The 21,387-nt window shown below is 45.7% G+C and overlaps 2 protein-coding genes across 5 annotated transcripts in view; one reads left to right on the top strand and one right to left on the bottom strand.

The window, feature by feature from the left end:
• The window catches only part of CE3H16orf54 (chromosome E3 C16orf54 homolog), a 78,581-nt gene that overhangs the window by 6,714 nt on the left and 50,480 nt on the right, over positions 1–21,387 (top strand). The window contains exon 2 of one of the 2 annotated variants that reach the window (XM_006942156.5): positions 15,591–15,711. The exons of the other annotated variant lie outside the window; for it this stretch is intronic. The gene's annotated coding sequence lies outside the window, so the exon portion shown is untranslated. The remainder of the gene's footprint in view (positions 1–15,590; positions 15,712–21,387) is intronic. 2 annotated transcript variants of the gene reach the window in all.
• Positions 5,683–21,387, bottom strand: part of LOC101095538 (zymogen granule membrane protein 16) — a 53,316-nt gene continuing 37,611 nt past the window's right edge. The window contains exons 1-4 of one of the 3 annotated variants that reach the window (XM_023246436.2): positions 9,718–9,741; positions 7,076–7,137; positions 6,759–6,891; positions 5,683–6,083 (exon numbers count right to left, since the gene is read on the bottom strand). In XM_023246436.2, the coding sequence (XP_023102204.1) occupies positions 5,780–6,083; positions 6,759–6,891; positions 7,076–7,130 (492 nt within the window). In that variant the 5' untranslated portion in view covers positions 7,131–7,137; positions 9,718–9,741 and the 3' untranslated portion in view covers positions 5,683–5,779. Of the gene's footprint in view, positions 6,084–6,758; positions 6,892–7,075; positions 7,138–9,583; positions 9,742–21,387 lie in introns of those variants that run through there. The other 2 variants (XM_023246434.2, XM_045048026.1) reach the window with 2 other exon arrangements.

Raw genomic sequence — 21,387 nt, 5'->3', positions numbered from 1 at the left:
CCACCCACGTGCCCCCCCCAGTTTTTTTATTATTTAATTTTTTGTTATTATTTTAAGTAGGCTTCACATCCAGCATGGAGCCCAAATGTGAGGCTTGAAGTCACAACCCTGAGATCGAGACCTGATCTGAGATTAAGAATCAGATGCTTAACTGACTGAGCCACCCAGGCGTCCCCCCCCGCCCCCCAAATTTTTTTTAAGTAAGGGTTACTATTTGGACGCCTGGGTGGCTCAGTCAGTTGAGCATCTGACTCTTGATTTCGGCTCAGGTCATGATCCCAGGGTCATGGGATCGAGCCCTGCGTTCAGGGTCTGCACCGAGCATGGAGTCTGCTTAAGCTTCACTCTCTCTCCTGCCCCTTTCCCTAGCTCACGTGCACTTTCTCTCTCTCTCTAAAAAAACTAAAATAAGTAATATAAATTTTTTTTTTCAACGTTTATTTATTTTTGGGACAGAGAGAGACAGAGCATGAACGGGGGAGGGGCAGAGAGAGAGGGAGACACAGAGTAGGAAACAGGCTCCAGGCTCCGAGCCATCAGCCCAGAGCCTGACGCGGGGCTCGAACTCACGGACCGCGAGATCGTGACCTGGCTGAAGTCGGACGCTTAACCAACTGCGCCACCCAGGCGCCCCTAAAATAAGTAATATAAAAGAGTAACAATTGATAAAGTAAATAAGATATAGGGATATAATATACAGTATAGGGAATATCGTTAATAATATTGTAACAACTTTATATGGTGACAGATGGTGATCATTTCATAATGTATATAAATATTGAATCACTGTGTTGTATACCTGAAACTAATACAATATTGTATGTCAATTATTCTTCCATAAAAAAATTTTTTTAAGCTAACTCTGAGGTGATGGATGTGTTAATGAACTTGATTGTGGGAGTTCTTTCACAAGGTATCAAATCATCACGTCGTACACCTTAAACATTACAATTTTATTTGTCATTTATACTTCAATAAAACTGGAAAAAGAATTTCTAAAGAAAATTAAGTTACTACGAGCGTAAATTTAGGAAGAGTAAATTCCGCCTCTGGACTGCAGCACCCACTCCTGCCCAGGAGTTTCCAGACTGTCGGCCTGCCTTACAGACATCACACTGGCCTCACCCGCCTCCACGGTTGAGGAGCCGATCCCTTGCAGTAAATCTCTTCATGTGGGGCGCCTGGGTGGCTCAGTCGGTTAAGCGTCCGACTTCAGCTCAGGTCATGATCCCATGGTCCATGGGTTCGAGCCCCGCGTCGGGCTCTGTGCTGACAGCTCAGAACCTGGAGCCTGTTTCAGATTCTGTGTCTCCCTCTTTCTCTGACCCTCCCCTGTTCATGCTCTTTCTCTGTCTCAAAAATAAATAAATGTTAAAAAAAAATTTTAAAAAAAAATCTCTTCATATATAGGGGCACCTGGCTGGTTCAGTCACTAGAGCAGGCAACTCTTGATCTTGGGGTGGTGAGTTCAAGCTCCACACTGGAGGTAGAGATGACTTAAAAATAAAATCTTAAGGGCACCTGGGTGGCTCAGTCGTTAAGTGTACAACTTCTGCTCAGGTCATGATCTTGCGGTTCATGAGTTCAAGCCCCAAGTCCCACTCTGTGCTGACAGCTCAGAGCCTGCAGTCTGATATGGATTCTGTCTCCCTCTTTCTGCCCCACCCCTTTCAAAATAAATAAGTGTTAAAAATGTAAATAAATAAAAATAAAATCTTAAAGGGGCACCTGGGTGGCTCAGTTGGTTAAGCGTCCGACTTCAGCTCAGGTCATGATGTTGCGGTTCACAAGTTCAAGCCCCGAGTGGGCTCTGTGCTGACAGCTGGAGCCTGCTTCGGATTCTGTCTTTCTCTCTCTCTCTCTCTCTCTCTCTCTCTCTCTCTCTCTCTCTCTCTGTCTCTCTGTCTCTGCCCTTCCTCCTCTTGTGCTCTGTCTTTCTCCCTCTCTCACAAAAATAAAGCATTTAAATAAATAAAATGAAATGAAATCTTAAAAGAAAAAAACTCTTTATGTATATATGTACATATCTCTCCTGCTGGCTTTCCTCTGGAAGAATGTGACTCATACAACAGGCAGGTTTACTTATGCAACCGAACAAGTCAAGGTTGGGTATTAATTCCCTCAAGGTTTTCTCCATACCCACTCCCTCTACAAACTAACCTGTACCTTCACTCATCTTCATTTTCTTCTTTCTTAAGGTTTCCTGCCCCAACAGCTACGTAAAACATCCTCCCCAATCTCCTGCGAGACCTTGTTCCATCAGTTCCCTCCTCTTTCCTGAATCCTCAGCCTCTTCCTCCCTCTGACTCCTTCTTCGTCATATAAACATGCTGATGTCTCCCTTGTCTAGGAAAAAAACCCGATCTCTCTTTCCTTACATTCCCCATAACTGTGACTAGCCTATTTTCTGGCTTTCTGGAGCCAGACATCTTGGAATATTCAAGTCTTGCTGCCTGTATTTCCTCATTTCTCATTCATTCCTTAGCCAACTGCAGCCTGGTTTCAGCTTCCCCCAATCCCCCGAAGCTCTTTTGGGATTATTCGTGACCTTCTGATTGCCAAAGGCAAAGAATCTCAAGTCGGTCTTTTTCTTGCTTAGATGGCAGTAACAGCTCCATGAAATTTCTCTCTTGCCCCTGAGTGCGTTCCCTCCCCGGCCCCTCCCATCTCTTTTCTCTAACCAATTCCTCTTTGGTATTCTCCAATCCTCTGACGCCAGCCTTCTTCTCATTTTATATGCCCACAGTTTTCCTACGTGACTTCTTCCACATATCCATCACTGGAAGTCCATTGTCTCTGTGCTTGTGACTCCTGAATCTAAGGCTTACCTGAAAGCTGTATCCAAGCCTTTATTGCTAAATAGTCCTCTGTGTAATGTTGGGCCTCCATCAGGATGTGCCACAGATATGTCAAAATGCAACAGGTCCTTGGGGCAGCTGTCTGGCTCAGTCAGTTAAGCGTTTGACTCTTGATTTCGGCTCAGGTCATGATCTCAGGTTTGTGAGATCGAGCCTTGCATAAAGCTCTGCATTAGTGGCACGGACCCTGCTTGGGATTCTCTCTCTCTCGCTTCCCTGCTACTGCACTCTCTTGCTCTCTCTCTCTTCCTCCCTCTCAAAACAAATAAGTATTATTTAAAAATGCAGCAGGTCCAAAAGCTAATTTCTTCTCCTGTAGTCCTCATCTTAGAAAGAATCTCTGTCTTCCCAGTTGCCCATACTAGACATGATAGTTCTTCTAGACTCTCCTCTTTGACTCACCTTCATGGGTTCTTTTATCAAGTTCTTCTGAGTCTCCCCTCCCCCTCGAATCTCTCAAATTCCTCCCTCTCTTTTTTCCCTCACATCATTGCCTTTGTTCAGACATCCATCATTTCTGATCTAGACCTAGTCTCTTAACTATTATCTCATCCTGCTTCACCTTCAATCTATTTTCCCCACTTATACAAGGAAAGATGATTTTTGTATAAATCTTACCAATCCCCTGGGCGAAATCTTGGTTCATTGGATTCTTGTAGCCCATAAAATAAAGTTTCAACAGTTCAGCATGACATGCATGGTCCCTGCCTTTCCATGAGGCTTCATCTTTACCCAGTAGAACTTTGCATTTTAACTGTGCAATTGTCATTTTAATGTGTTCATATTTCTGCATAGGCTGATACTGCATAGCCCAGTACTGTGCCCCATCACACACGCACATGCGTACGCTCACACACACACGCACACACACCCCTTCCTTCACCAAGTCTTCCCTTTGACTAGAGGAAAAGAAATCTTCAGTGGTCTTTGTATTCCCAAGCACCTAGCAGAGAGCATTTGATAGATGTATGATTAGCTCAATTTAACAATTTTAGAACTTTATAAGGAAAGGAAATTTTTCTTTAAATAAAATCTTTTACAAAAGCCTAATACGCCAACTACACAAAAGCCAGGAATCCCATGACGTCGTCCTCTTCTGCGGCAGCTGCCTGTCAGGTGCCAGCGACTTCACTGGCCCAGGGTGAGACCCGCTGGTGCAAAGCTGATCCTGAAGTTGACCAGGTATCTGATGTGTCAGATTCAGCCGCACAAGGGAACGAAGTCCTGACACGTGCTACCACGTGGATGAACCTTGAAAATATGCTAAATGGGAGAAGCCAGACACAAAAGACCACACTACTGGACGATTCCATCTACATGAGATGCCCGGAACAGGGAAATCCATAGAGACAGAAAGTAGATGGGTGGTTACGAGGGGCTGGGGGAGAGGAATGGGGAGCGACTGCTTAATGGGGATGGGATTTCTTTCTGAGCTGATGATGAAATTCTGGCATTAGCGGTGATGGTTGCACAATCCGTGAATGTACTAAAAACGTCAGAAATGGCACACTTTAAAAGGTCGAATATTGGGGCACCCGGATGGCTCAGTCGGTGAAGTGGCTGACTCTGGATTTCAGCTCAGGTTATGATCTCACGGTTTGTGAGATCGAGCCCCGCTTTGGGCTCCGCACTGAGTGTGGAGGCTGCTTGGGATTCTCTCTCTCTCTCTCTCTCTCTCTCTCTTTCCCTCCCTCTCTCTATCCCTCTGCCGCTCATGCTCTCTCTCAAATAAACTTAAATAACTAAATAAATGGGTGAATTTTATGTACTTTATATCTCAAAACAAATTACTCTGACATGATACTCCATCCCATGGAATTCTTTGAGAGAAATAAAGGAATTGTTCTAAAAACTCTCTAGGCATGAGTTTGTTTCTGTAATGTTAATATTTCTTCCTCGAATTACATGTACATAATTGTTATCTTTGTCTAATTGGGAAGAAATGTGACTCTGGCATTCACCATAATGTGAATAAATCTTTGGGGAGCAATGAGTGCCTTCCCTCACCCCCAACCACCACCACCAAAAGGCAAAAACAAAACACTGTGGTAATTTTAGGACTGGGCACTAGAGTCCCAAGAATTATTTCCAAAGCGACTTTGTATCCTTGCTGAATCTATCCAGCCACTCTTTTGCTTCCCCTGAATGGTATCCAACCTCCGACGTTCACAGAAACCCACCATGGACATCTATCCCTCTTGGAATGCCCTTTTTTTGAGGATGGAATTGGCAGAATAGAAGCTGTTGAGGAGGTGGCAGCTTCCTAGGGAAAGAAGCCCAATTCTGAGCGAGCTAAGCTAATCAGGGAGCATCAGTGCTTATGGGTAAAGGTGAGGAGGGACTAGGCTGGAGTAAGAGACAGAGTTCTCGACACAAACTTAGGCCAAGCTTCAGGAGACAGGTGGATTCTGGAAAAGCACGAAAGAAAATGGCCCAGGCCACCCAGAGACAGCAAGTGGTTAATGCCAAGAGAGCCAGGTGACAGCCTTTTGGTGGGGAAACACTATCTCAAGGGGAGACAAGGCCTAGAGACTGGGACATCTGGGGTTTGGGGAGGAAGCTAGGCTGCACCCTCAGGCTTAACTCCAGTTTGGGTAAACAGTCTCAGGAGCTATCCTTGAAAAAAAGAGTTGGAGCAATCCAGAATCTTATCTCTTCTCCATAAACCAGGAAGAAAAGCCCAACACTTTTACACCTCTCTCTCTCTCTCCCTCCCACTCTTCACCAGAAAGACATCTATAGATAGCCAGAAAGGACATTCACACATCCACAGCCAGAGTCAGGAGGCGGGTCCCAGCTGCACACACCCACATACACTCCAGCGTCAGCTATGTCCTTTTATTATTATTTTTATTGAACCCTGTAGGTGGGGTAGTGGTAAGGCGGTTCTCACAGCCGGCTGCAGCGGTTCAGCAACTGGTTCAATACCTGCGGTAGAAGTCCCAGTGCAGGCCGATGGCATTGATGAGGGTGCTAGCGCGACCGCTAACAAATCGTAGTACGGTGTTGTGGTACAAGGGGACAGCACTGAAACTCCTGCCTATGTCTGTCCCAAAAGGCAGGTACCGGCCCTTGTTAGTCACAAAGACCAGCTTCCTCAGGTAGTAGTCGTACTTGCCAGACACCTGGATCACTGACTCCCCGGGGTGCAGGAAAATCTCCTCCAGGTCTCCCTGGGTGCCACCCACATAGTCGCTCCACACCTTGCCATAGCGCACCTGGAGGCTGGGGGGAGGGGGATGGTGAGGGAGGGAAGACTGAGCAGGGTGATTGGAATTCAGGACCTCTTGGCCTACAAGCCGAGAGACCTACAAACTGGTGGCAGAGATGACAGGTCCCCTGCCAGTCCCAAGGTGTGTGAGGGATGAGGGAGCCCTTGAGGTCCCACTGTGAACTTCAACTCCTTTTGCCGACAGATAGGCTCAGAGAGGAAAAGTAACTTGGCCGGAGCCCCCCGGACAGTGGTAGAGCTTCACTTTGAAATCTAGGTTCCGGCTGTGCCCCCAACCCCTACGTGAAAGAAGCAGATGGGCCTTTCTGGACGGCTTTCATGAGGGAAGAGACTCTGTTGCCCCAGGATCAGAAGGATACATGTTTTGGGGAGAGGCGTCAGCCAAGATGGAGGATGCCCGAGGGGATCTACACCTCAGGTGGGGCCATAGTAGCCAGCTTCCCAGCACCTCAGCGGCTGTGGTACAGATTTGCCCAAGACGTGCACGCTGGGGGCTGTAGGGCTGTAGCAGCACCGGCCTCAGACCCCAGCCTCCTGATACCTTTCACATCCCAAGTTGTCCCTGGGACTTGTTGACTGAAACAGATGTGACCCAAAGTGACTGAGAACTTTCCAGTGTGGTAGGATCAGAGAAGACCCCCAAACCACAGACACACAAAGAATCTTACCCTATGATGTAGTTGTTGTCGATGCGGACCCGGATGGCAGTGATGGGGCCCTCCAGCTGGTAACCAGAATGGGAGAATCGCTCGCCTCCATCGCCTCCATACTCTCCATTGTAGGAGGAGGACCTAGCCTGAACTGGAGGGGACAGTAGGCTTCAGAAGGAGAGATCTCAAGAGCTCCAGTCCCTCCTCACCACTCCTACACCTCCCACAACTCGACGCCCACCACCCCAAGCCAGCCCCTGCAAGCCTTGGCCACTGGCAGAGCAGGAAGCTGCCTTCCCATGACGCTAATACTGGGCTCCTGGCTTCTCACTTACTGGCATTGGCCGAGGCTGATGCGCAGACAAGGGCAAGAAGAGCAATGGTCAACATTCTGGGGCTGGAAGGGAAAGAAAGGAGAACGTCAAGGTTCATTCACCCTGTTTCCTTTGGACTTCATTTACCCAGGCTTCCCTGGGTTAGATCTCCAATTGAAACTCGGCCCTCTTTGTCCCTCAACTCAGACCTAACTGACCCAGTCTTGGGCTCAGAAAGGATTGCCCCTAGTCTCTAGTCCTGCTCCTGGCAGGTACGGTGTCCTTAACCCCTCTGTCCTCCCTGGTCTCGAGGTAGTCGACCCCCTTGTTCGATCCTGAGTCAGAAGATCAGTCCTAAGCCTCTGTCTGAACCAACCTGTGTAAGTCCTGGTCCCTCCTGGCACAAAGCAGGAAAAGAGTTTCAAAGAAGTGGAGGCCATCTCCAAACCATAGAGATGGTTGAGTTTACCAAACCAGGATTCTGAGCAAAACCTAACTGCAACCTGCCTGTGACACATGGGCCTGGCTAGGGGGACCTCTGGGGCAGAGTTTAAGTTCCTAGCTTTAGCTGGGTCTCAAATCAGAAGGAAAGGAGCATTTTAGGGGTGCGTCTCTGTGTCACCCAGGCAGTGAGGGTGATTATAGATGAGACTGTGCCAATACCAGCATCGGAACAGTTGAGAAACTGCACAACGAGTTTGGACCACAGCTCAAGATATCAGATTCCAGATGCCTGGTCTATTTGTCATAATTCTTTCTCCACTAACACAAATCTGGGTGTATCGATACCCCGAGCATCCCAGGTGTCTCCCGTCCTTCCTCTGAGACCCAGATACTTTGCACCTCCCTCAGATGCCCCAGGCAGCTGCCACACAGGTCTCCCCTGCCGCTCACTCCAGGCAGGCTGCTGTCCACCGCTGCTTGAATTCCCCCCCTAACTCAAATCCAGTCATCCCTTTCACCCCTTAGCCCAGGCCTCTGTCACCCCTCACCTGGCAGTTCCAGGTGCAAAGTAATCACCTGGAAACTTCCAGGTCTTTTATACCAGGTCCAAGCCCTCTGCCTGCTCTTTATCGTGTGAACCTCACCACCTGAGCAAACATGGTCAGCCTCTAGGGTCAGTTGTCAGGCAGGGTCTGGAATACCATATCCTGCCTCTCCCCCCAAGAGTTTCATGTGGCAGGGTGGGGTCCACTCTGGGCCAAGGCCCAGATCTCAGGATGGGCAGAATAAACTTGAGAAAAGGTCACCAACCCAACGGCCAGCAGCTTTTGGTGGGCAAAGTAGCTAAGTGCTTCTGGATGTAGTCTAAGGTTGTCACCCCCCTATTTGGGTGTTCTGCAGGTGCTCCTACCTGCAATCTGTCATCTTTCAGGAGAAACCTTGTCCTCACTGTCCTGCATTTGAAATCTAGATTCTCCTGGGAAGGGATGATACACCCTATGCCCTGTACTTAGGAGTGTCTACTATTTTCCAGACAAATTTTTTCCTTCTCATCCCGGTTATTTTATATGAAAAAAAAAATTCAAACATAGGAAATATTTAAAGAATTATACAGTGAACACTCACATACACACCACATAGATTCTACCATGGTTAATACTTTGCTGTACTTGCCTTTTTCTCCCCCCCCCCCCCCCCCCCCATCTATCCATCCTCAATCTGCCAGACTGTTTACAAAACTTTTCTGAGAAGGTTTTCTGCTGGTGGACAATGAACACCTGTCAATCTCCCGCCTGGGAGACAGGCAGTCAGACCAATAGGCATGTGAGACGCTGAGGAAGTAAAGGTACATGGTTCCTCCCTTGGGGGAAGTTCTGGTCTCAAGGCCCTCGGGGCTCCTGGGAGCCATGACTGAATCTTCTGGGGGATAAAGCCCACACGGGGCAACAGCTCCTTCCCATAGGCCTTAGATTCGTGTCATAGATTTCTTCTCTTCCGAGGCCCTTCTGTTCTACGGAGTCTCTAGACGGACTCCTGAGTCCTACTTCCTGACCCCTTTAGGACTGGCTCTTTGACCCTCTGAGTCAGTGGGCCCTCCCAAGCAGAGAGATGGATGGAGCCCAGGGAAGAGTTGGAGTCATTAGCCTTGGTGATTAATGACTAGTAGCTGGACACATAGAGTATCCACCCCTCATAGACCATCTAGGACTGAGGACTCCTCCCATGAAAGCCAGGGAGCCCCAACCTAAGGAGCCAGATATAGGACAGGGCTCTTGGTCTGGAGATTCCGAGAGCAAAGAGGGCAGCCAGGGTTGTATTGTCTGATCTCTGCTTCAAGTTCAAAACAAGCATGTCCTGGTGAGATAACTTCCTCATTCATCTGTTTTGTTTTGTCTCTCTTGTCCTCTCTGGTTTTCTTTCTTTCCTACTTCTCTCTTTCCGTTTGTCTTGATCTTCCCCCATCATCTCCTTCTCTAAGGATTGTTCTTTGTATTCACTGTCTCCATCCCTTTTTCCTTCTGCCTCTTCTCTTTGTCTCTTCTCCTCCAAGCTCTCTCTCTAAATCTTTCCTCTGTCTCCTCTTACTATTGTCTGTCTTTTGTCTTCCTTATGAGGAGTATATCCCACAGGATGGAACCAAACACTGGATATCAAAGATGGCAGCTCAGGGGCATCCAGGTGGCTAAGTTGGTTAAGAATTGGACCAATAGTGATCTCACCACTTGTGGGTTCGAGAGCTGCATCGGACTCTGTGCTGATGGCTCAGAGCCTGGAGCCTGCTTCAGATTCTGTTTCCACCCCCCGCCCCTCCCCCACTCATTCTCTCTCCCTCTCTCTATCTCTCTCTCTCTCTAAAACATAAATAAAAGATTAAGAAAAAAAAGATGGTAGCCCAGAGAGGTCTGCAGTGAATGCCTTAGGAGAATACCCTCATATTTCCATACATGACACATCTGGGACCCTCAGGGAGAGACCACCACACTTGTCATAGGTTCACTCTGATGCACCGGCCCCACCTATGCAGAGAGTCAGAGTCTCCCCGATGCCCATAGGCTGGTCCCTGGTTCCCCCAGCAGGTCCTCCATCCCCTCTCCAGAGTGTAAAGAGAGAACTTTATTCCAGTGGGAGGGGTCTCAGGGCTCATCGCCTGTGGGTCCCAGAGACCAGCTAGACCACTGTGCAGCTAATGTTGGTATGCCATCAGGTCCAGTTCCATTGCTCCTGTTTGAACTTCTCACATTTTACCCATGTGTCCCCTGGGGGCCGACCTTCCCCAGTCCTACAGGCAGTGAAGGTCATCCCTGCCCAGTCCCAAGGCTGCGAAGTCCAAAACCTCCCCAAGCTTTCTGCTATGGCAAGGCAGCTGACACTCATTCTCTCGCTGTCTTCTCTGCCCCTTGGCAAAGCAACTCACTCAGCACATTTATGCAGCATCTGTATGTTGGAGGAACCGTCCTAGATGCTGGACAGACAGTCACAGAGGAAGGGTCAAATTGTAGTGCTGGAGCTTTCACTGCAGGGTGGGGGGTCGGACAATTGAACAACTCGTTCCCATGGGCCAGGCCAGGAGGAAATGAGGCAGAGTGAACCAGGAGAAAGGCTGGGAAAGCTGTCTCTCTGCCTGGGAGGCCCCCCTCTCCACGGGTAACATTTGTGAAGACCTCACCAAAGTGATGGAGAGACTACAGACGTTTGGGAGAAGACTGGACCTGGTGAGGGAATGAGTACGCAAACCCTGAGCAGGAAGTGTGCGGAACAGTGTGCAGGGAGGGCAGGGTGGCTGCTGGGAAGTGTGGCTGCCAGCGGGAGAGGAGGTGTGGGTAGCAGCCGGCGGGCAGGTAGTACAGGGCCTGGGAGGCTGTGGTCAGGAGTTTGGATTCCTCCTGAAGGTGAGGGAAGCTACCGAGTGGTTTCATTCCACTCTTAAAAGTGGAGAACGGACAGGGTGGGGAATGAGGGTGTGTGGAGGGGAAGGGGGAGGGGCAGCCCACCTCAGGAGGCAGAGTGTGAGCTCTCATACCCCCCAACCCTTGTCTCAAGGGGCCCCTTCTCAGAACCCTAGTTCCTCTCTCAGACAAAGCCTCTTAAATCCTGGTGCAAATTCACACCCCAGGGGGGAGAATCTGCCCCTTGACTCCCATCACTGATTTTTCAAAATGTATTTCCAAATGATAGCAGATCTGTTTCCTGTTAAGAAAAAAATATTCTCTGTCTCCTCATTTACGCCTTGGGTAGATGGTGGTTTCATTTGAACAAAGGGTTTTACCACAAAAGCAAATGTGAACAGCGCTTTTCTGTTCACCCTTCATGGTTCCCGTGAAGAAAGTAAAGTCTTGAGAGAGAAGTGACCTCACTGAGCTGCAGAGAGGGTCCCTCCACTCCCTGCTGTAGAGGCCGCTTGTAGGCAAACAGGCTTGGGTGACAGGAGGTAGAAAAGGGCCACAGCGATGGGATGCAAGCTGGTGCAGCCACTCCGGAAAAAGTATGGAGGCTCCTCAAAAAATTAAAAATAGAACTACCCTACGACCCAGCAACTGCACTACTAGGTGTTTATCCAACGGATACAGGTGTGCTGTTTCGAAGGGACACTTGCAGCCCCATGTTTATAGCAGCACCGTCGACAATAGCCAAAGTATGGAAAGAGCCCAAATGTCCATCGATGGATGAATGGATAAAGATGTGGTGTATATATATATACAACGGAGTATCACTCAGCAATCAAAGTAGAATGAAATCTTGCCATTTGCAGCTACGTGGATGGAACTGGAGGGTATTATGCTAAGCGAAATTAGAGAAAGACAAAAATCATATGACTTCACTCATACGAGGATATTAAGATACAAAACAGATGAACATAAGGGAAGGGAAGAAAAAATAATATAAAAACAGGGAGGCGGACAAAACAGAAAAGACTCTTTAATATGGAGAACAAACAGAGGGTTACTGGTGGGGTTGTGGGAGGGGGGATGGGCTACATGGGTAAGGGGCACTAAGGAATCTACTCCTGAAATCATTGTGGCACCATAGGCTAAATAATTTGGATGTAAATTTAAGAACATAAAATTAAAAAAATAATAAAATAAAAAACTCTTTAAAAAAAAAAAAGAAAAGGGCCACGGCGGCCCTCTGGCTGAATACAGACAGGCCCATGGGTCGGGGGCACCTCCATGAATCAGTTATAGGCTCTAACTGACCAATGGGCTGCTTACAACCAGGCACAGTCACCACCAAAGGGGAGAATTCCATACATCCCCATAAGTCCTCACCTTCCCCCTTCCAAAATAGTCCCCCATCCCCCACACTGCCTCTTCTCAGACAGCCTCTCCTCTGCAACCTTGCTGTGTATTCCATAAGCTTCTATCTCCTTTGTTCTGCCTCAGGTGAATTCTTTCACGGCCCAAGCCACCAGCCTCCACCAGGTGGTCACTGCACATTTGGGGGCCCCCATCTGATCGGGACACCACACCTTGCCTCCTGTCCCTCGTAACCCACATGCCAGTCCCTACACTAGCCAGCTGTTTGCTCCTGCCACTCTGGCTGCCTAAATGTTCCCCTGTCCTGCTCACCTGCCCATCTTCTACCCTTAAGACATTCAGCCCCTACCCCACCACCACCACCCCCTGCACGCACCACCCCCTGCACTCCTCCCTAGGGCTTCCATCATAGGGGTCTCCCTCCAGCCCCTCCACTTCAGACAGAATTCCTTTTTCTGGCCTCCAACTGTGTTTGCTACCTCCCCAGCTCAGCTCTGATTACCCTGCGCTGTAATTTATCTGTGTACACAGAAGCCTTCTCCACCAAACCCCAAGCCCATTCTAAGGCGGAAGGCCTGTCTTGTCCAACTCTGAACTCCAGGCTCCTGCTTCCCATCTGGCACATTACAGGTGCCCCATAAATGACTGTCACATGCCTTGTCTGCGGTGAGAATTCCATTAAATACTCCTCCTTTGTCTTTTCAGGCCAGTGTCTCTCTTCTGGCAGGCTTGAATTTGGGTTTTCTTGTTTCTTATTTCTGAACCTTCTGGTGAAACCCAGTTCGGTAGCATACTGTACATAAAGACAGAAATGTGGGTTGAGGTCCTCCATTCCAACACTCATTAGCCATGTGAATTTTAAAAAGTCACTAGGGTGCCTGGGTGGCTTGGTTGGTTAAGCATCTGTTTTCGATTCAGGTCATAATCTCACAGTTGGAGCCCCATGTCAGGCTCTGTGCTGACAGCTCGGAGCCTGGAGCCTGCTTCGGATTCTGTGTCTCCTTCTCTCTTTCTCTGCCCCTCCCTCACTTGTGTGGGCTCTCTCTCCTAAACTCTCATAAATACATAAATAAGCGCTAAAAAATAAAAAGTCACTATTTCTTAGAGCCTGTATTTCTGCATTGGAACATGAGAAGCAAATGGTCTCGAGATCAACCAAAATCCTCAAGGACAGAGTTCTTCAGACTGTGGGTCTTAACTCACTAGTGGACCATGGAATCACTTCAACAGCTCAAAAACAACGTATTTTTTTAAGTTTATTTTCTTTAGTAAGCTCTCTAGCCAACGTGGGGCTCGAACCCACAAGCCCTACAACAAGAGTCTCATGCTTTCCCAACTGAGCCACCCAGGTGCCCCCAAACCAACATATTTTAGAATGAAATAGAGTAAGTAAGAGCATCGCATGTAACAAGGCTAAATACTATTTCCTGAGATAGTGTTTCAGTCAAATACTCTATCCTACGCGTAACTGGCTCACAATATATAAAATGTTCTTTTCTATTGTGAACTGCTCTTAAAAAAAAAAAATCCTTGAGAAAAATAAACTCTACCTCTATCAAAGGGTACAATTTTTTATATGTCAACACAGTTCAAAACTGCCAGGCCAGAAGTGGGTTGGGACACCTTTAGGGTAATAATTAGAGCAGCTCCTGAGACCCAGACTCAAGTATGGAAGAATATGTTGATAATCTTTTTATTTTATTTTATTTTTTGACATGGAATTGACACGTAACATTATATTAGTTTCAGGGATTACAACATGCTGATTCGACATGTGCGTATATTGCAAAATGCGTTAATCATTTCTTAAAGTCAGAAACCTATAGCAACCTGCCAAGAATTCATGCATAGAATGGTGCCTTAGTAAGAGACGTGTCTTTAAATTTTTTTTAATGTTTATTCATTTTTGAGAGAGAGAGACAGAGGGTGAGCGGGGACGAGGAGGGGCAGAGAGAGAGAGAATCCAAAGCAGGCTCCAGGCTCTGAGCAGTCAGCACAGAGCCCGATGTGGGGCTCTAACTCGCTGACCACCAGGTCATGACCTGAGCCAAAGTTGGACGCTTAACCGACTGAGCCACCCAGGAACCCCAGCAGGAGACATGTCGTAAAGCTTGGTTCGTGCCCTGCCTCCATGATCCTCGAACTTCAGTTTGTTCATCTGCGATAGGAGATAACGAGTCTAACCAATTTGTGTCAAGTCCCTGGCACAGCTCTGGCACACATAATACTGAGTAAACATTTATTTTTTTCTCTCTTCAATTCTCAAAAAATATGGTCTTTATTTTCATTTCTTTCAGATAAGGTTGATGAGGGAACACGGGCTTTCTTTCTCGTTTGCAGTTAGCTTTATTTTTATGGTTTAGCTTAGTTCAGATCCTGGAGAGCGTTGTAAATGCATCATACAACTTGACACAAGAATTTTTTTAATGTTTATTTTTTTATTTTTGAGAGAGAGAGAGAGAGAGAGAGAGAGAGAACGAGTGGAGGAGGGGCAGAGAGAGAGGGTTCCACAGAATCCAAAGCACGCTCCAGGCTCTGACCTGTGAGCACAGAGCCCAATGTGGAGCTGGAACCCATGAACTGTGAGATCATTACCTGAGCCGAAGTCAGCCGCTTAACCAACTGAGCCACCGGAGTGCCTTGGGAACCTGGTTTTAATTTCTGTTTATTGAGCTATGATTACATGGTAGCTTTTTTTTAGCCTTTGTGTGTTGTTGTTGGTTTTTTTGAGATCTGATTGTTAAGTAATCTCTACGTCCTACATGGGGTTCAACCTCACAACCCGGAGATCAGAGTCACATGCTGTACAGACTGAGCCAGCCAGGTGCCCCTAACCTCTTTCTTTTTTGCCTTCAGCCTCCACATCTCTTAGCGAAAGGCTTGATCAATTGTAATGCAACTGCAAAAGTTGCTTTGTTTATTTTTTCCTTTGTTTCCTCTATTTGTTTTCCTCCTCACAAAGAGCATTCTCCAGAACATAACACAATATACCATCAAATATTGATATAACAATATCAAATGGGAATGAGGTGAGGTCATTCCACCAGGACACGGTCATTCTTGCTTTGTGTCAGGAACAATTCAGCTGAAAGTATGAGCCGATTTCATTTCCTTCATATATGACCGAGGCTCCAACAGTCACCTGCTCTTGCACTCGGCACGTTCTACAAGCGCAGGAAGACAGACGCGGGGTGGAGTGTTTGAGAGGCGCACAGACGGGGCAGGACTCAGAAGCTGGGTCCCTGGGGAAAGTTATTTCACTTCTCTCTGCTTCTGTTCTCATCTGAAAACACACACATACACAAACAAAAAGGCAATAATTTTGCCTACCTCCTCAGGTTGCTGTGGTTGTGATGTACTTAACGGAAGTAAAGTTCCAGAACACTGCCTGATGCAAGGCGAGCTCCGAGGAAGTTCTTCTGTTTCTCATCGTCTAAGGAGAGGCTCCATCCTGGCCAGGTATGTTGTGGAGGAGATAAAGCTTAACATTTTCTTGAGACCACCCATCTCCACCAGAATCAGACTACGAACCTTCGTACGGGCAGGCCCATTTCGTGTAGGAATCGGGAAAAGATGTGGCAGCCCCTGGGCCCTCCTTTCTCCTGGGAACATCTGGTGGGCGGCCATGTATCACAGGGTGTGGGGGCAGATGCTGGCTACAGAAAGCCTCAGTATAGAATGGAACTCAGTGACTTTCCAAGTGGCATCATGGCAGAGAAAAGGGACCCATGTGCCATTCACAAGTGGCCATGTGGGAAGTTGCCCCTACACATACTTAGCTTCCTTGAGATCGTTCTGGTCCCCTTACCTTCTTTTTATTCTTATTCGTTTTTTAAGTTTATTTATTTATTTTGAGAGAGAGAGAGAGGGAAAACAGGTGGGGAGGGGCAGAGAGAGAGAATTCCTAGCAGTCTTCACACTGTCAGTGAGGAGCCTGATGCGGGGCTCAAACTCACGAACTGTGAGATCACGACCTGAGCCAAAGTCAGACGCTCAAGCGACTAAGCCACCCAGGTACCCCAGGTCCCTTTATCTTCTGATGGGGCCTGTGAGCTTTGGCTGCAGAGAACTGTTAAGGTATACAAGTGGCTAGATTGGACAGGGATGATCTAAGCACAAGTGAAGGAAGGCATCCCAAGCAGGCTCCACTTGTTGGCACAAAGCCCAATACGAGGTTCATGAGCCATGAGATCATGACCTGAGCCAAAATCAAGAGTTGGATGCCTAACCAACTGAGCCATCCAGGCATCCTCCAAAAATGTTAAGCTATTTTTTGAAGTGATAAGAGATACTTAAGAATCAAAACATCCCATTTTGATTCTAGATCATGTCGGATGTTCCTGGTTTTAATAATGTTTACCCTTGTATTGTTTTGTTTAAATTTTAAATTAAAATTTTATTTTAGTAGGTTCCACACCCAGCATGAGGCTTGAACTCACAGCCCTGACTGAGCCAGCCAGATGCCCTTAGTGTTTTTTTTTTTTTTTTTGAGGAATGACTAATTAAAACAGAACATACATAATATTCAGATTTTTCTTATTTATTAATTTACTTAGACGTAACATTTTTTATTGTTGTAAATACATGTAACAAAATTTATTATATTAACCTTTTTTAAAACTTTATGTATATATTTTGAGAGAGAGAGTGTGTGCACGGGCAAGCAAGCAATTGGGGGAGGGGAGAGAGGGAGGGAGGCAGAGAATCTCAAGTAAGCCCCACCCTCAGTGGGGAGCAGGACTTGGGGCTTGAACCCCCAAAACAGGAGATGATAACCTGAGCTGAATCAAGAGTCAGAAACTCAACTGACTGAGCCACCCAGGCACTCTTCTTCTTCTTTTTTTTTTTTTTAAGATTTTATTTTATTTATTTGTTAATTTTTTTGGAGAATTTTGTAATGTTTATTTACTTCTGAGAGACAGAGAGAGACAGAGCACAAGCAGGGGAGTGGTAGAGAGAGAGGGAGACACAGAATCTGAAGCAGGCTCCATACTCCAAGCTGTCAGCACAGAGCCCAACATGGGGCTCAAACCCATGAACGATATCATGATTTGAGCCGAAGTCGGACGCTTAAGCAACTGAGCCACCCAGGTGCCCCGAGCTCTTTTAAACAAACTTGAATACGTGCCCAGGAAGTCTCCTGAAGTGCGTATGGAGGATCCCTCCTTGCCTTGGCCTTTGGTGGTGTGAGTTGTGGCAGCCTGCTCCCAGATGGTCTTAAACTAGGGTTTCCTCACCTTCACAGTATTGACATCTGACCCAGGTAATGCTTGGTGGGGGAGACTTTCCTGCATGCTGTAGGATATTTCACAACCTCTCTGGTACCGGTAGTAACCCCACAGATGTTACAACCAAAGATGTCTCCAGACATCGCCAAGTGTCACCTGTGTGAGGTCAAGCTCCGCGTTGGGCTCCATCCTTGGCATGAAGGCTACTTACGTTAAAAAAGAAAAAAGAAAAAGCTAATCAAAGGAAGGTATGAGACGAAAAGTTTAAAAATCTCTCAGGATGTAGAACAAAATGACAAAGAAATGGAAAATATGAAAGAAAAGTTAAGAGATGGAGGGCCAATGTATTCCATATTAATCTAACAGAAGTTCCAGAGAGCACCAAGAAAATGGAGGAGAGGAGATAATCAAAGATTCTATTTGACTGAGAAAAAAACATTTCAAGCAGAGAAAACAGGTCTGTAAAGTGGCTCTTACCTGGCTGCACCCTGGATCACCTGGGAGCTCTTAGAAACACACACACCAAGATCCCTGCTTCTCCTCAAGGTGGAGTCACAGGGACCAGTTTTACCTTCCCGCCAGAAACCACCACCACCACTGCAACAAAACCAGACAAAACACACGATACAACGGTTTTCAAAACAGTGGACACCAAGCAATGAAAGGCAGTAACATGGCTCGCAATCCCAGAGAGAAAGGAAAACAAGCGAGATTTGTCCTTTGAGACACTAGTGTGAGAGCCATCTCTGCAGGCGGCTGTGCTCAAGGCCTTTACGCACCAGCCCGACTAGCAATGTGACAAAGTGGAGGGCAGAGTGTTCAGGAAGGGTTTCACTTAGTAGTGGAGAATAATCATCCCCAAGCTGAACACTACTATGCACCTGCCTAACAAATCACACAGATTATCAAAGTATCTGGCACTCGGCAAAGTAAAATTCACAACGCTGGCCAAGCAACCAGAGATTATACATGACGCAGAATGAGGAGAATCATCAATCAATTGAAACCAACCCAGCACTGATACAAACGCTAGAGGGAGCAGAAAAGAACATTAAACAGCTATTATAATGGTATTCCATATGTTTTTAAAAGTTAAATAGAGACATGGACATATAAGAAAGAAATGAAAATTCCAATGTCAGGGACGCTTGGCTGGCTCAGTCGGTAGAGCACGCAGCTCTTACTCTCGGGGTTGTGAGTTTGAGCTCCACGTTGGGTGTCGAGATTACTTAAAAAAGTAAAATCTTAAAAAAATACAGAAAATTACAGTGTCAGAGATGAAAACTACACTGAATGGAATCAACAGTAGATTTGACATTGCAGAAGAAAAGATTAGTGAAGCTAAAGGCATAGCCACAGAAATTATCTAAACGAAACACACAGAGAAAGGAAGTTTTTATTTTCTTTTGTTTTGTTTTGTTGTTTTTAATTTACATCCAAAGATTTCAGGAGTAGATACCTTAATGACCCTTACCCATTTAGCCCATGTCCCCTCCCACCACCCTTCCAGTAACTCTCTGTTCTCCATATTTAAGAGTCTCATGTTTTGTTCCCCTACCTGTTCTTATGTTATTTGTGCTTCTCTTCCCTTATGTCCATCTGTTCTGGGTCTTAAAGTCCTCATATGAATGAAGTCATATGATATTTGTCTTTCTCTGACTGACTAATTTAGCTTTCCTGCATCCCAGAGGTTTGGGGTTGTGGTGTTATCATTTTCATTGGCTTCCACGAACTTTTTAATTTCTTCTTTAACTTCTTGCTTAGCCCATTCATTCTTTAGTAGGATATTGTTTAGTCTCCAAGTATTTGTTACCCTTCCACATGTTTTCTTGTGGTTGATTTCGAGTTTCATAGCGTTGTGGTCTGCAAATATGCACAGTATGATCTCGATCTTTTTGTACTTGTTGAGGGCTGATTTGTGTCCCAGCATGTGGTCTATTCTGGAGAACGTTCCATGTGCACTGGAGAAGAATGTATATTCCACTGCTTTAGGAATAAGTGTTCTGAATATATCTGTTATATCCATCTGGTCCAGTGTGTCATTCAAAGCTATTGTTTCCTGGTTGATTTTTTGATTAGGTGATCTGTCCATTGCTGTGAGTGGGGTGTTGAAGTCTCCTACTATTATGGTATTACTATCAATGAGGTTCTTTATGTTTGTGATTAATTGATTTATATATTTGGGTGCTCACACATTTGGCACATAAATGTTTACAATTGTTAGGTCTTCTTGGTGGATAGACGCCTTATGTATGATATAATGCCCTTCTTCATCTCGTGATACAGTCTTTATTTTAAAGTCTAGATTGTCTGATATAAGTATGGCTACTCCGGCTTTCTTTTGTTGACCGTTAGCATGATACATGGTTCTCCATCCCCTTACTTTCAATCTGAAGGTGTCTGTAGGTCTAAAGTGGGTCTCTTGTAAGCAGCATATAGATGGATCTTGTTTTCTTAATCCATTCTGTTACCCTGTGTCTTTTGATTGGAGCATCTAGTCCATTGACATTTAGAGTGAGTACTGAAAGATATGAATTTATTGCCATTATGTTGTTTGTGGAGTTGGAGTGTCTGGTGGTGTTCTCTGGTCCTTTCTAGTCTTTGTTGCTTTTGGTCTTTATTTATTTATTTATTTTTGTTTTTTGTTTCATCTTTTCTCCCCTCAGAGAGTCCCCCTTAAAATTTCTTGCAGGGCTGGTTTAGTGGTCACAAACTCCTTTAATTTTTGTTTGTCTGGGAAACTTTTTATGTCTCCTTCTATTTTGAATGACAGCCTTGCTGGATAAAGAATTCTTGGGTGCATATTTTTCCAATTCAGCACATTGACTATATCCTGCCACTCCTTTCTGGCCTGCCAAGTTTCTGTGGATAGGTCTGCTGCAAACCTGATCTGTCCTCCCTTGTAGGTTAGGGACTCTTTTTCCCTTGCTGCTTTCATGATTCTCTCCTTGTCGGAGTATTTTGTGAATTTGACTCTGATATGCCTTGTTGATGGTCGGTTTTTTTAATCTAGTGGGGGCCTCTGTGCTTCCTGGATTTTTATGTCTGTGTATTCCCCAGGTTAGGAAAGTTTCCCACTATGATTTGCTCACATAACCCTTCTACCCCTATTTCTCTCCCTTCCTCTTCTGGGACCCCTATGATTCTGATGTTGTTCCTTTTTAATGAGTCACTGATTTCCCTAGTTCTTAAATCGTGCCCTTTTCCCTTAATCTCCCTCTTTTTCTCTGCTTCATTATTCTCCATAAGTTTGTCCTCTATATCACGGATTCTCTGTTCTGTCTCATCCATCTTTGCTTCTGTGGCTTCCATTCGAGATTGCAGCTCAGTTATACCATTTTTTATTTCATCCTGATTAGACTTTACTTCTTTTATCTTCCCAGAAAGGGATTCTAATCTATTTTCAACTCCAGCTAGTATTCTTATTCTCATGATTCTAAATTCTGGTTCAGGCATCTTGTTTGTTTCTGTGTTGGGTAAGTCCCTAGCTGTCGTTTCTTCCTGCTCTTTCTTTTGGGTTGAATTCCTTCGTTTCATCATTTTGAAGGGAGAAAAAGAATGAATGAGGTAAAAAAATAAAATTTTAAAAATACTAAAATTAAAAAATATTAAACTTAAAAAATTAAAAACAAACACACACACACACACAAAATCGAATAAATGATCCAAGATCCTAGGTGTGTTTTGGTCAGGGCTTTGAAAGGGGCTTGATAGATTAGAGAAAAAGGGGGAAAGGAAAAAAAAAGGAAATCATTTGAAATTTTGAAAAAAATGAATACACTGAAGTAGACTAAAATGAAATGATGGAAGTAAAATAGAATTAGAAAAAAATACAGAAAATTAAAAAATATAGTAGGAAAAATAAAGAAAAATATCATAATAAAAATAGAAAATAAATGATTTTCAT

Source organism: Felis catus, chromosome E3 (assembly GCF_018350175.1).
Source record: "Felis catus isolate Fca126 chromosome E3, F.catus_Fca126_mat1.0, whole genome shotgun sequence".
In the NCBI taxonomy this organism is placed as follows: Eukaryota; Metazoa; Chordata; class Mammalia; order Carnivora; family Felidae; genus Felis; species Felis catus.
The sequence above is the reverse complement of the archived record's forward strand: the minus strand, read 5'-3'. Positions and strand labels throughout refer to the sequence as shown.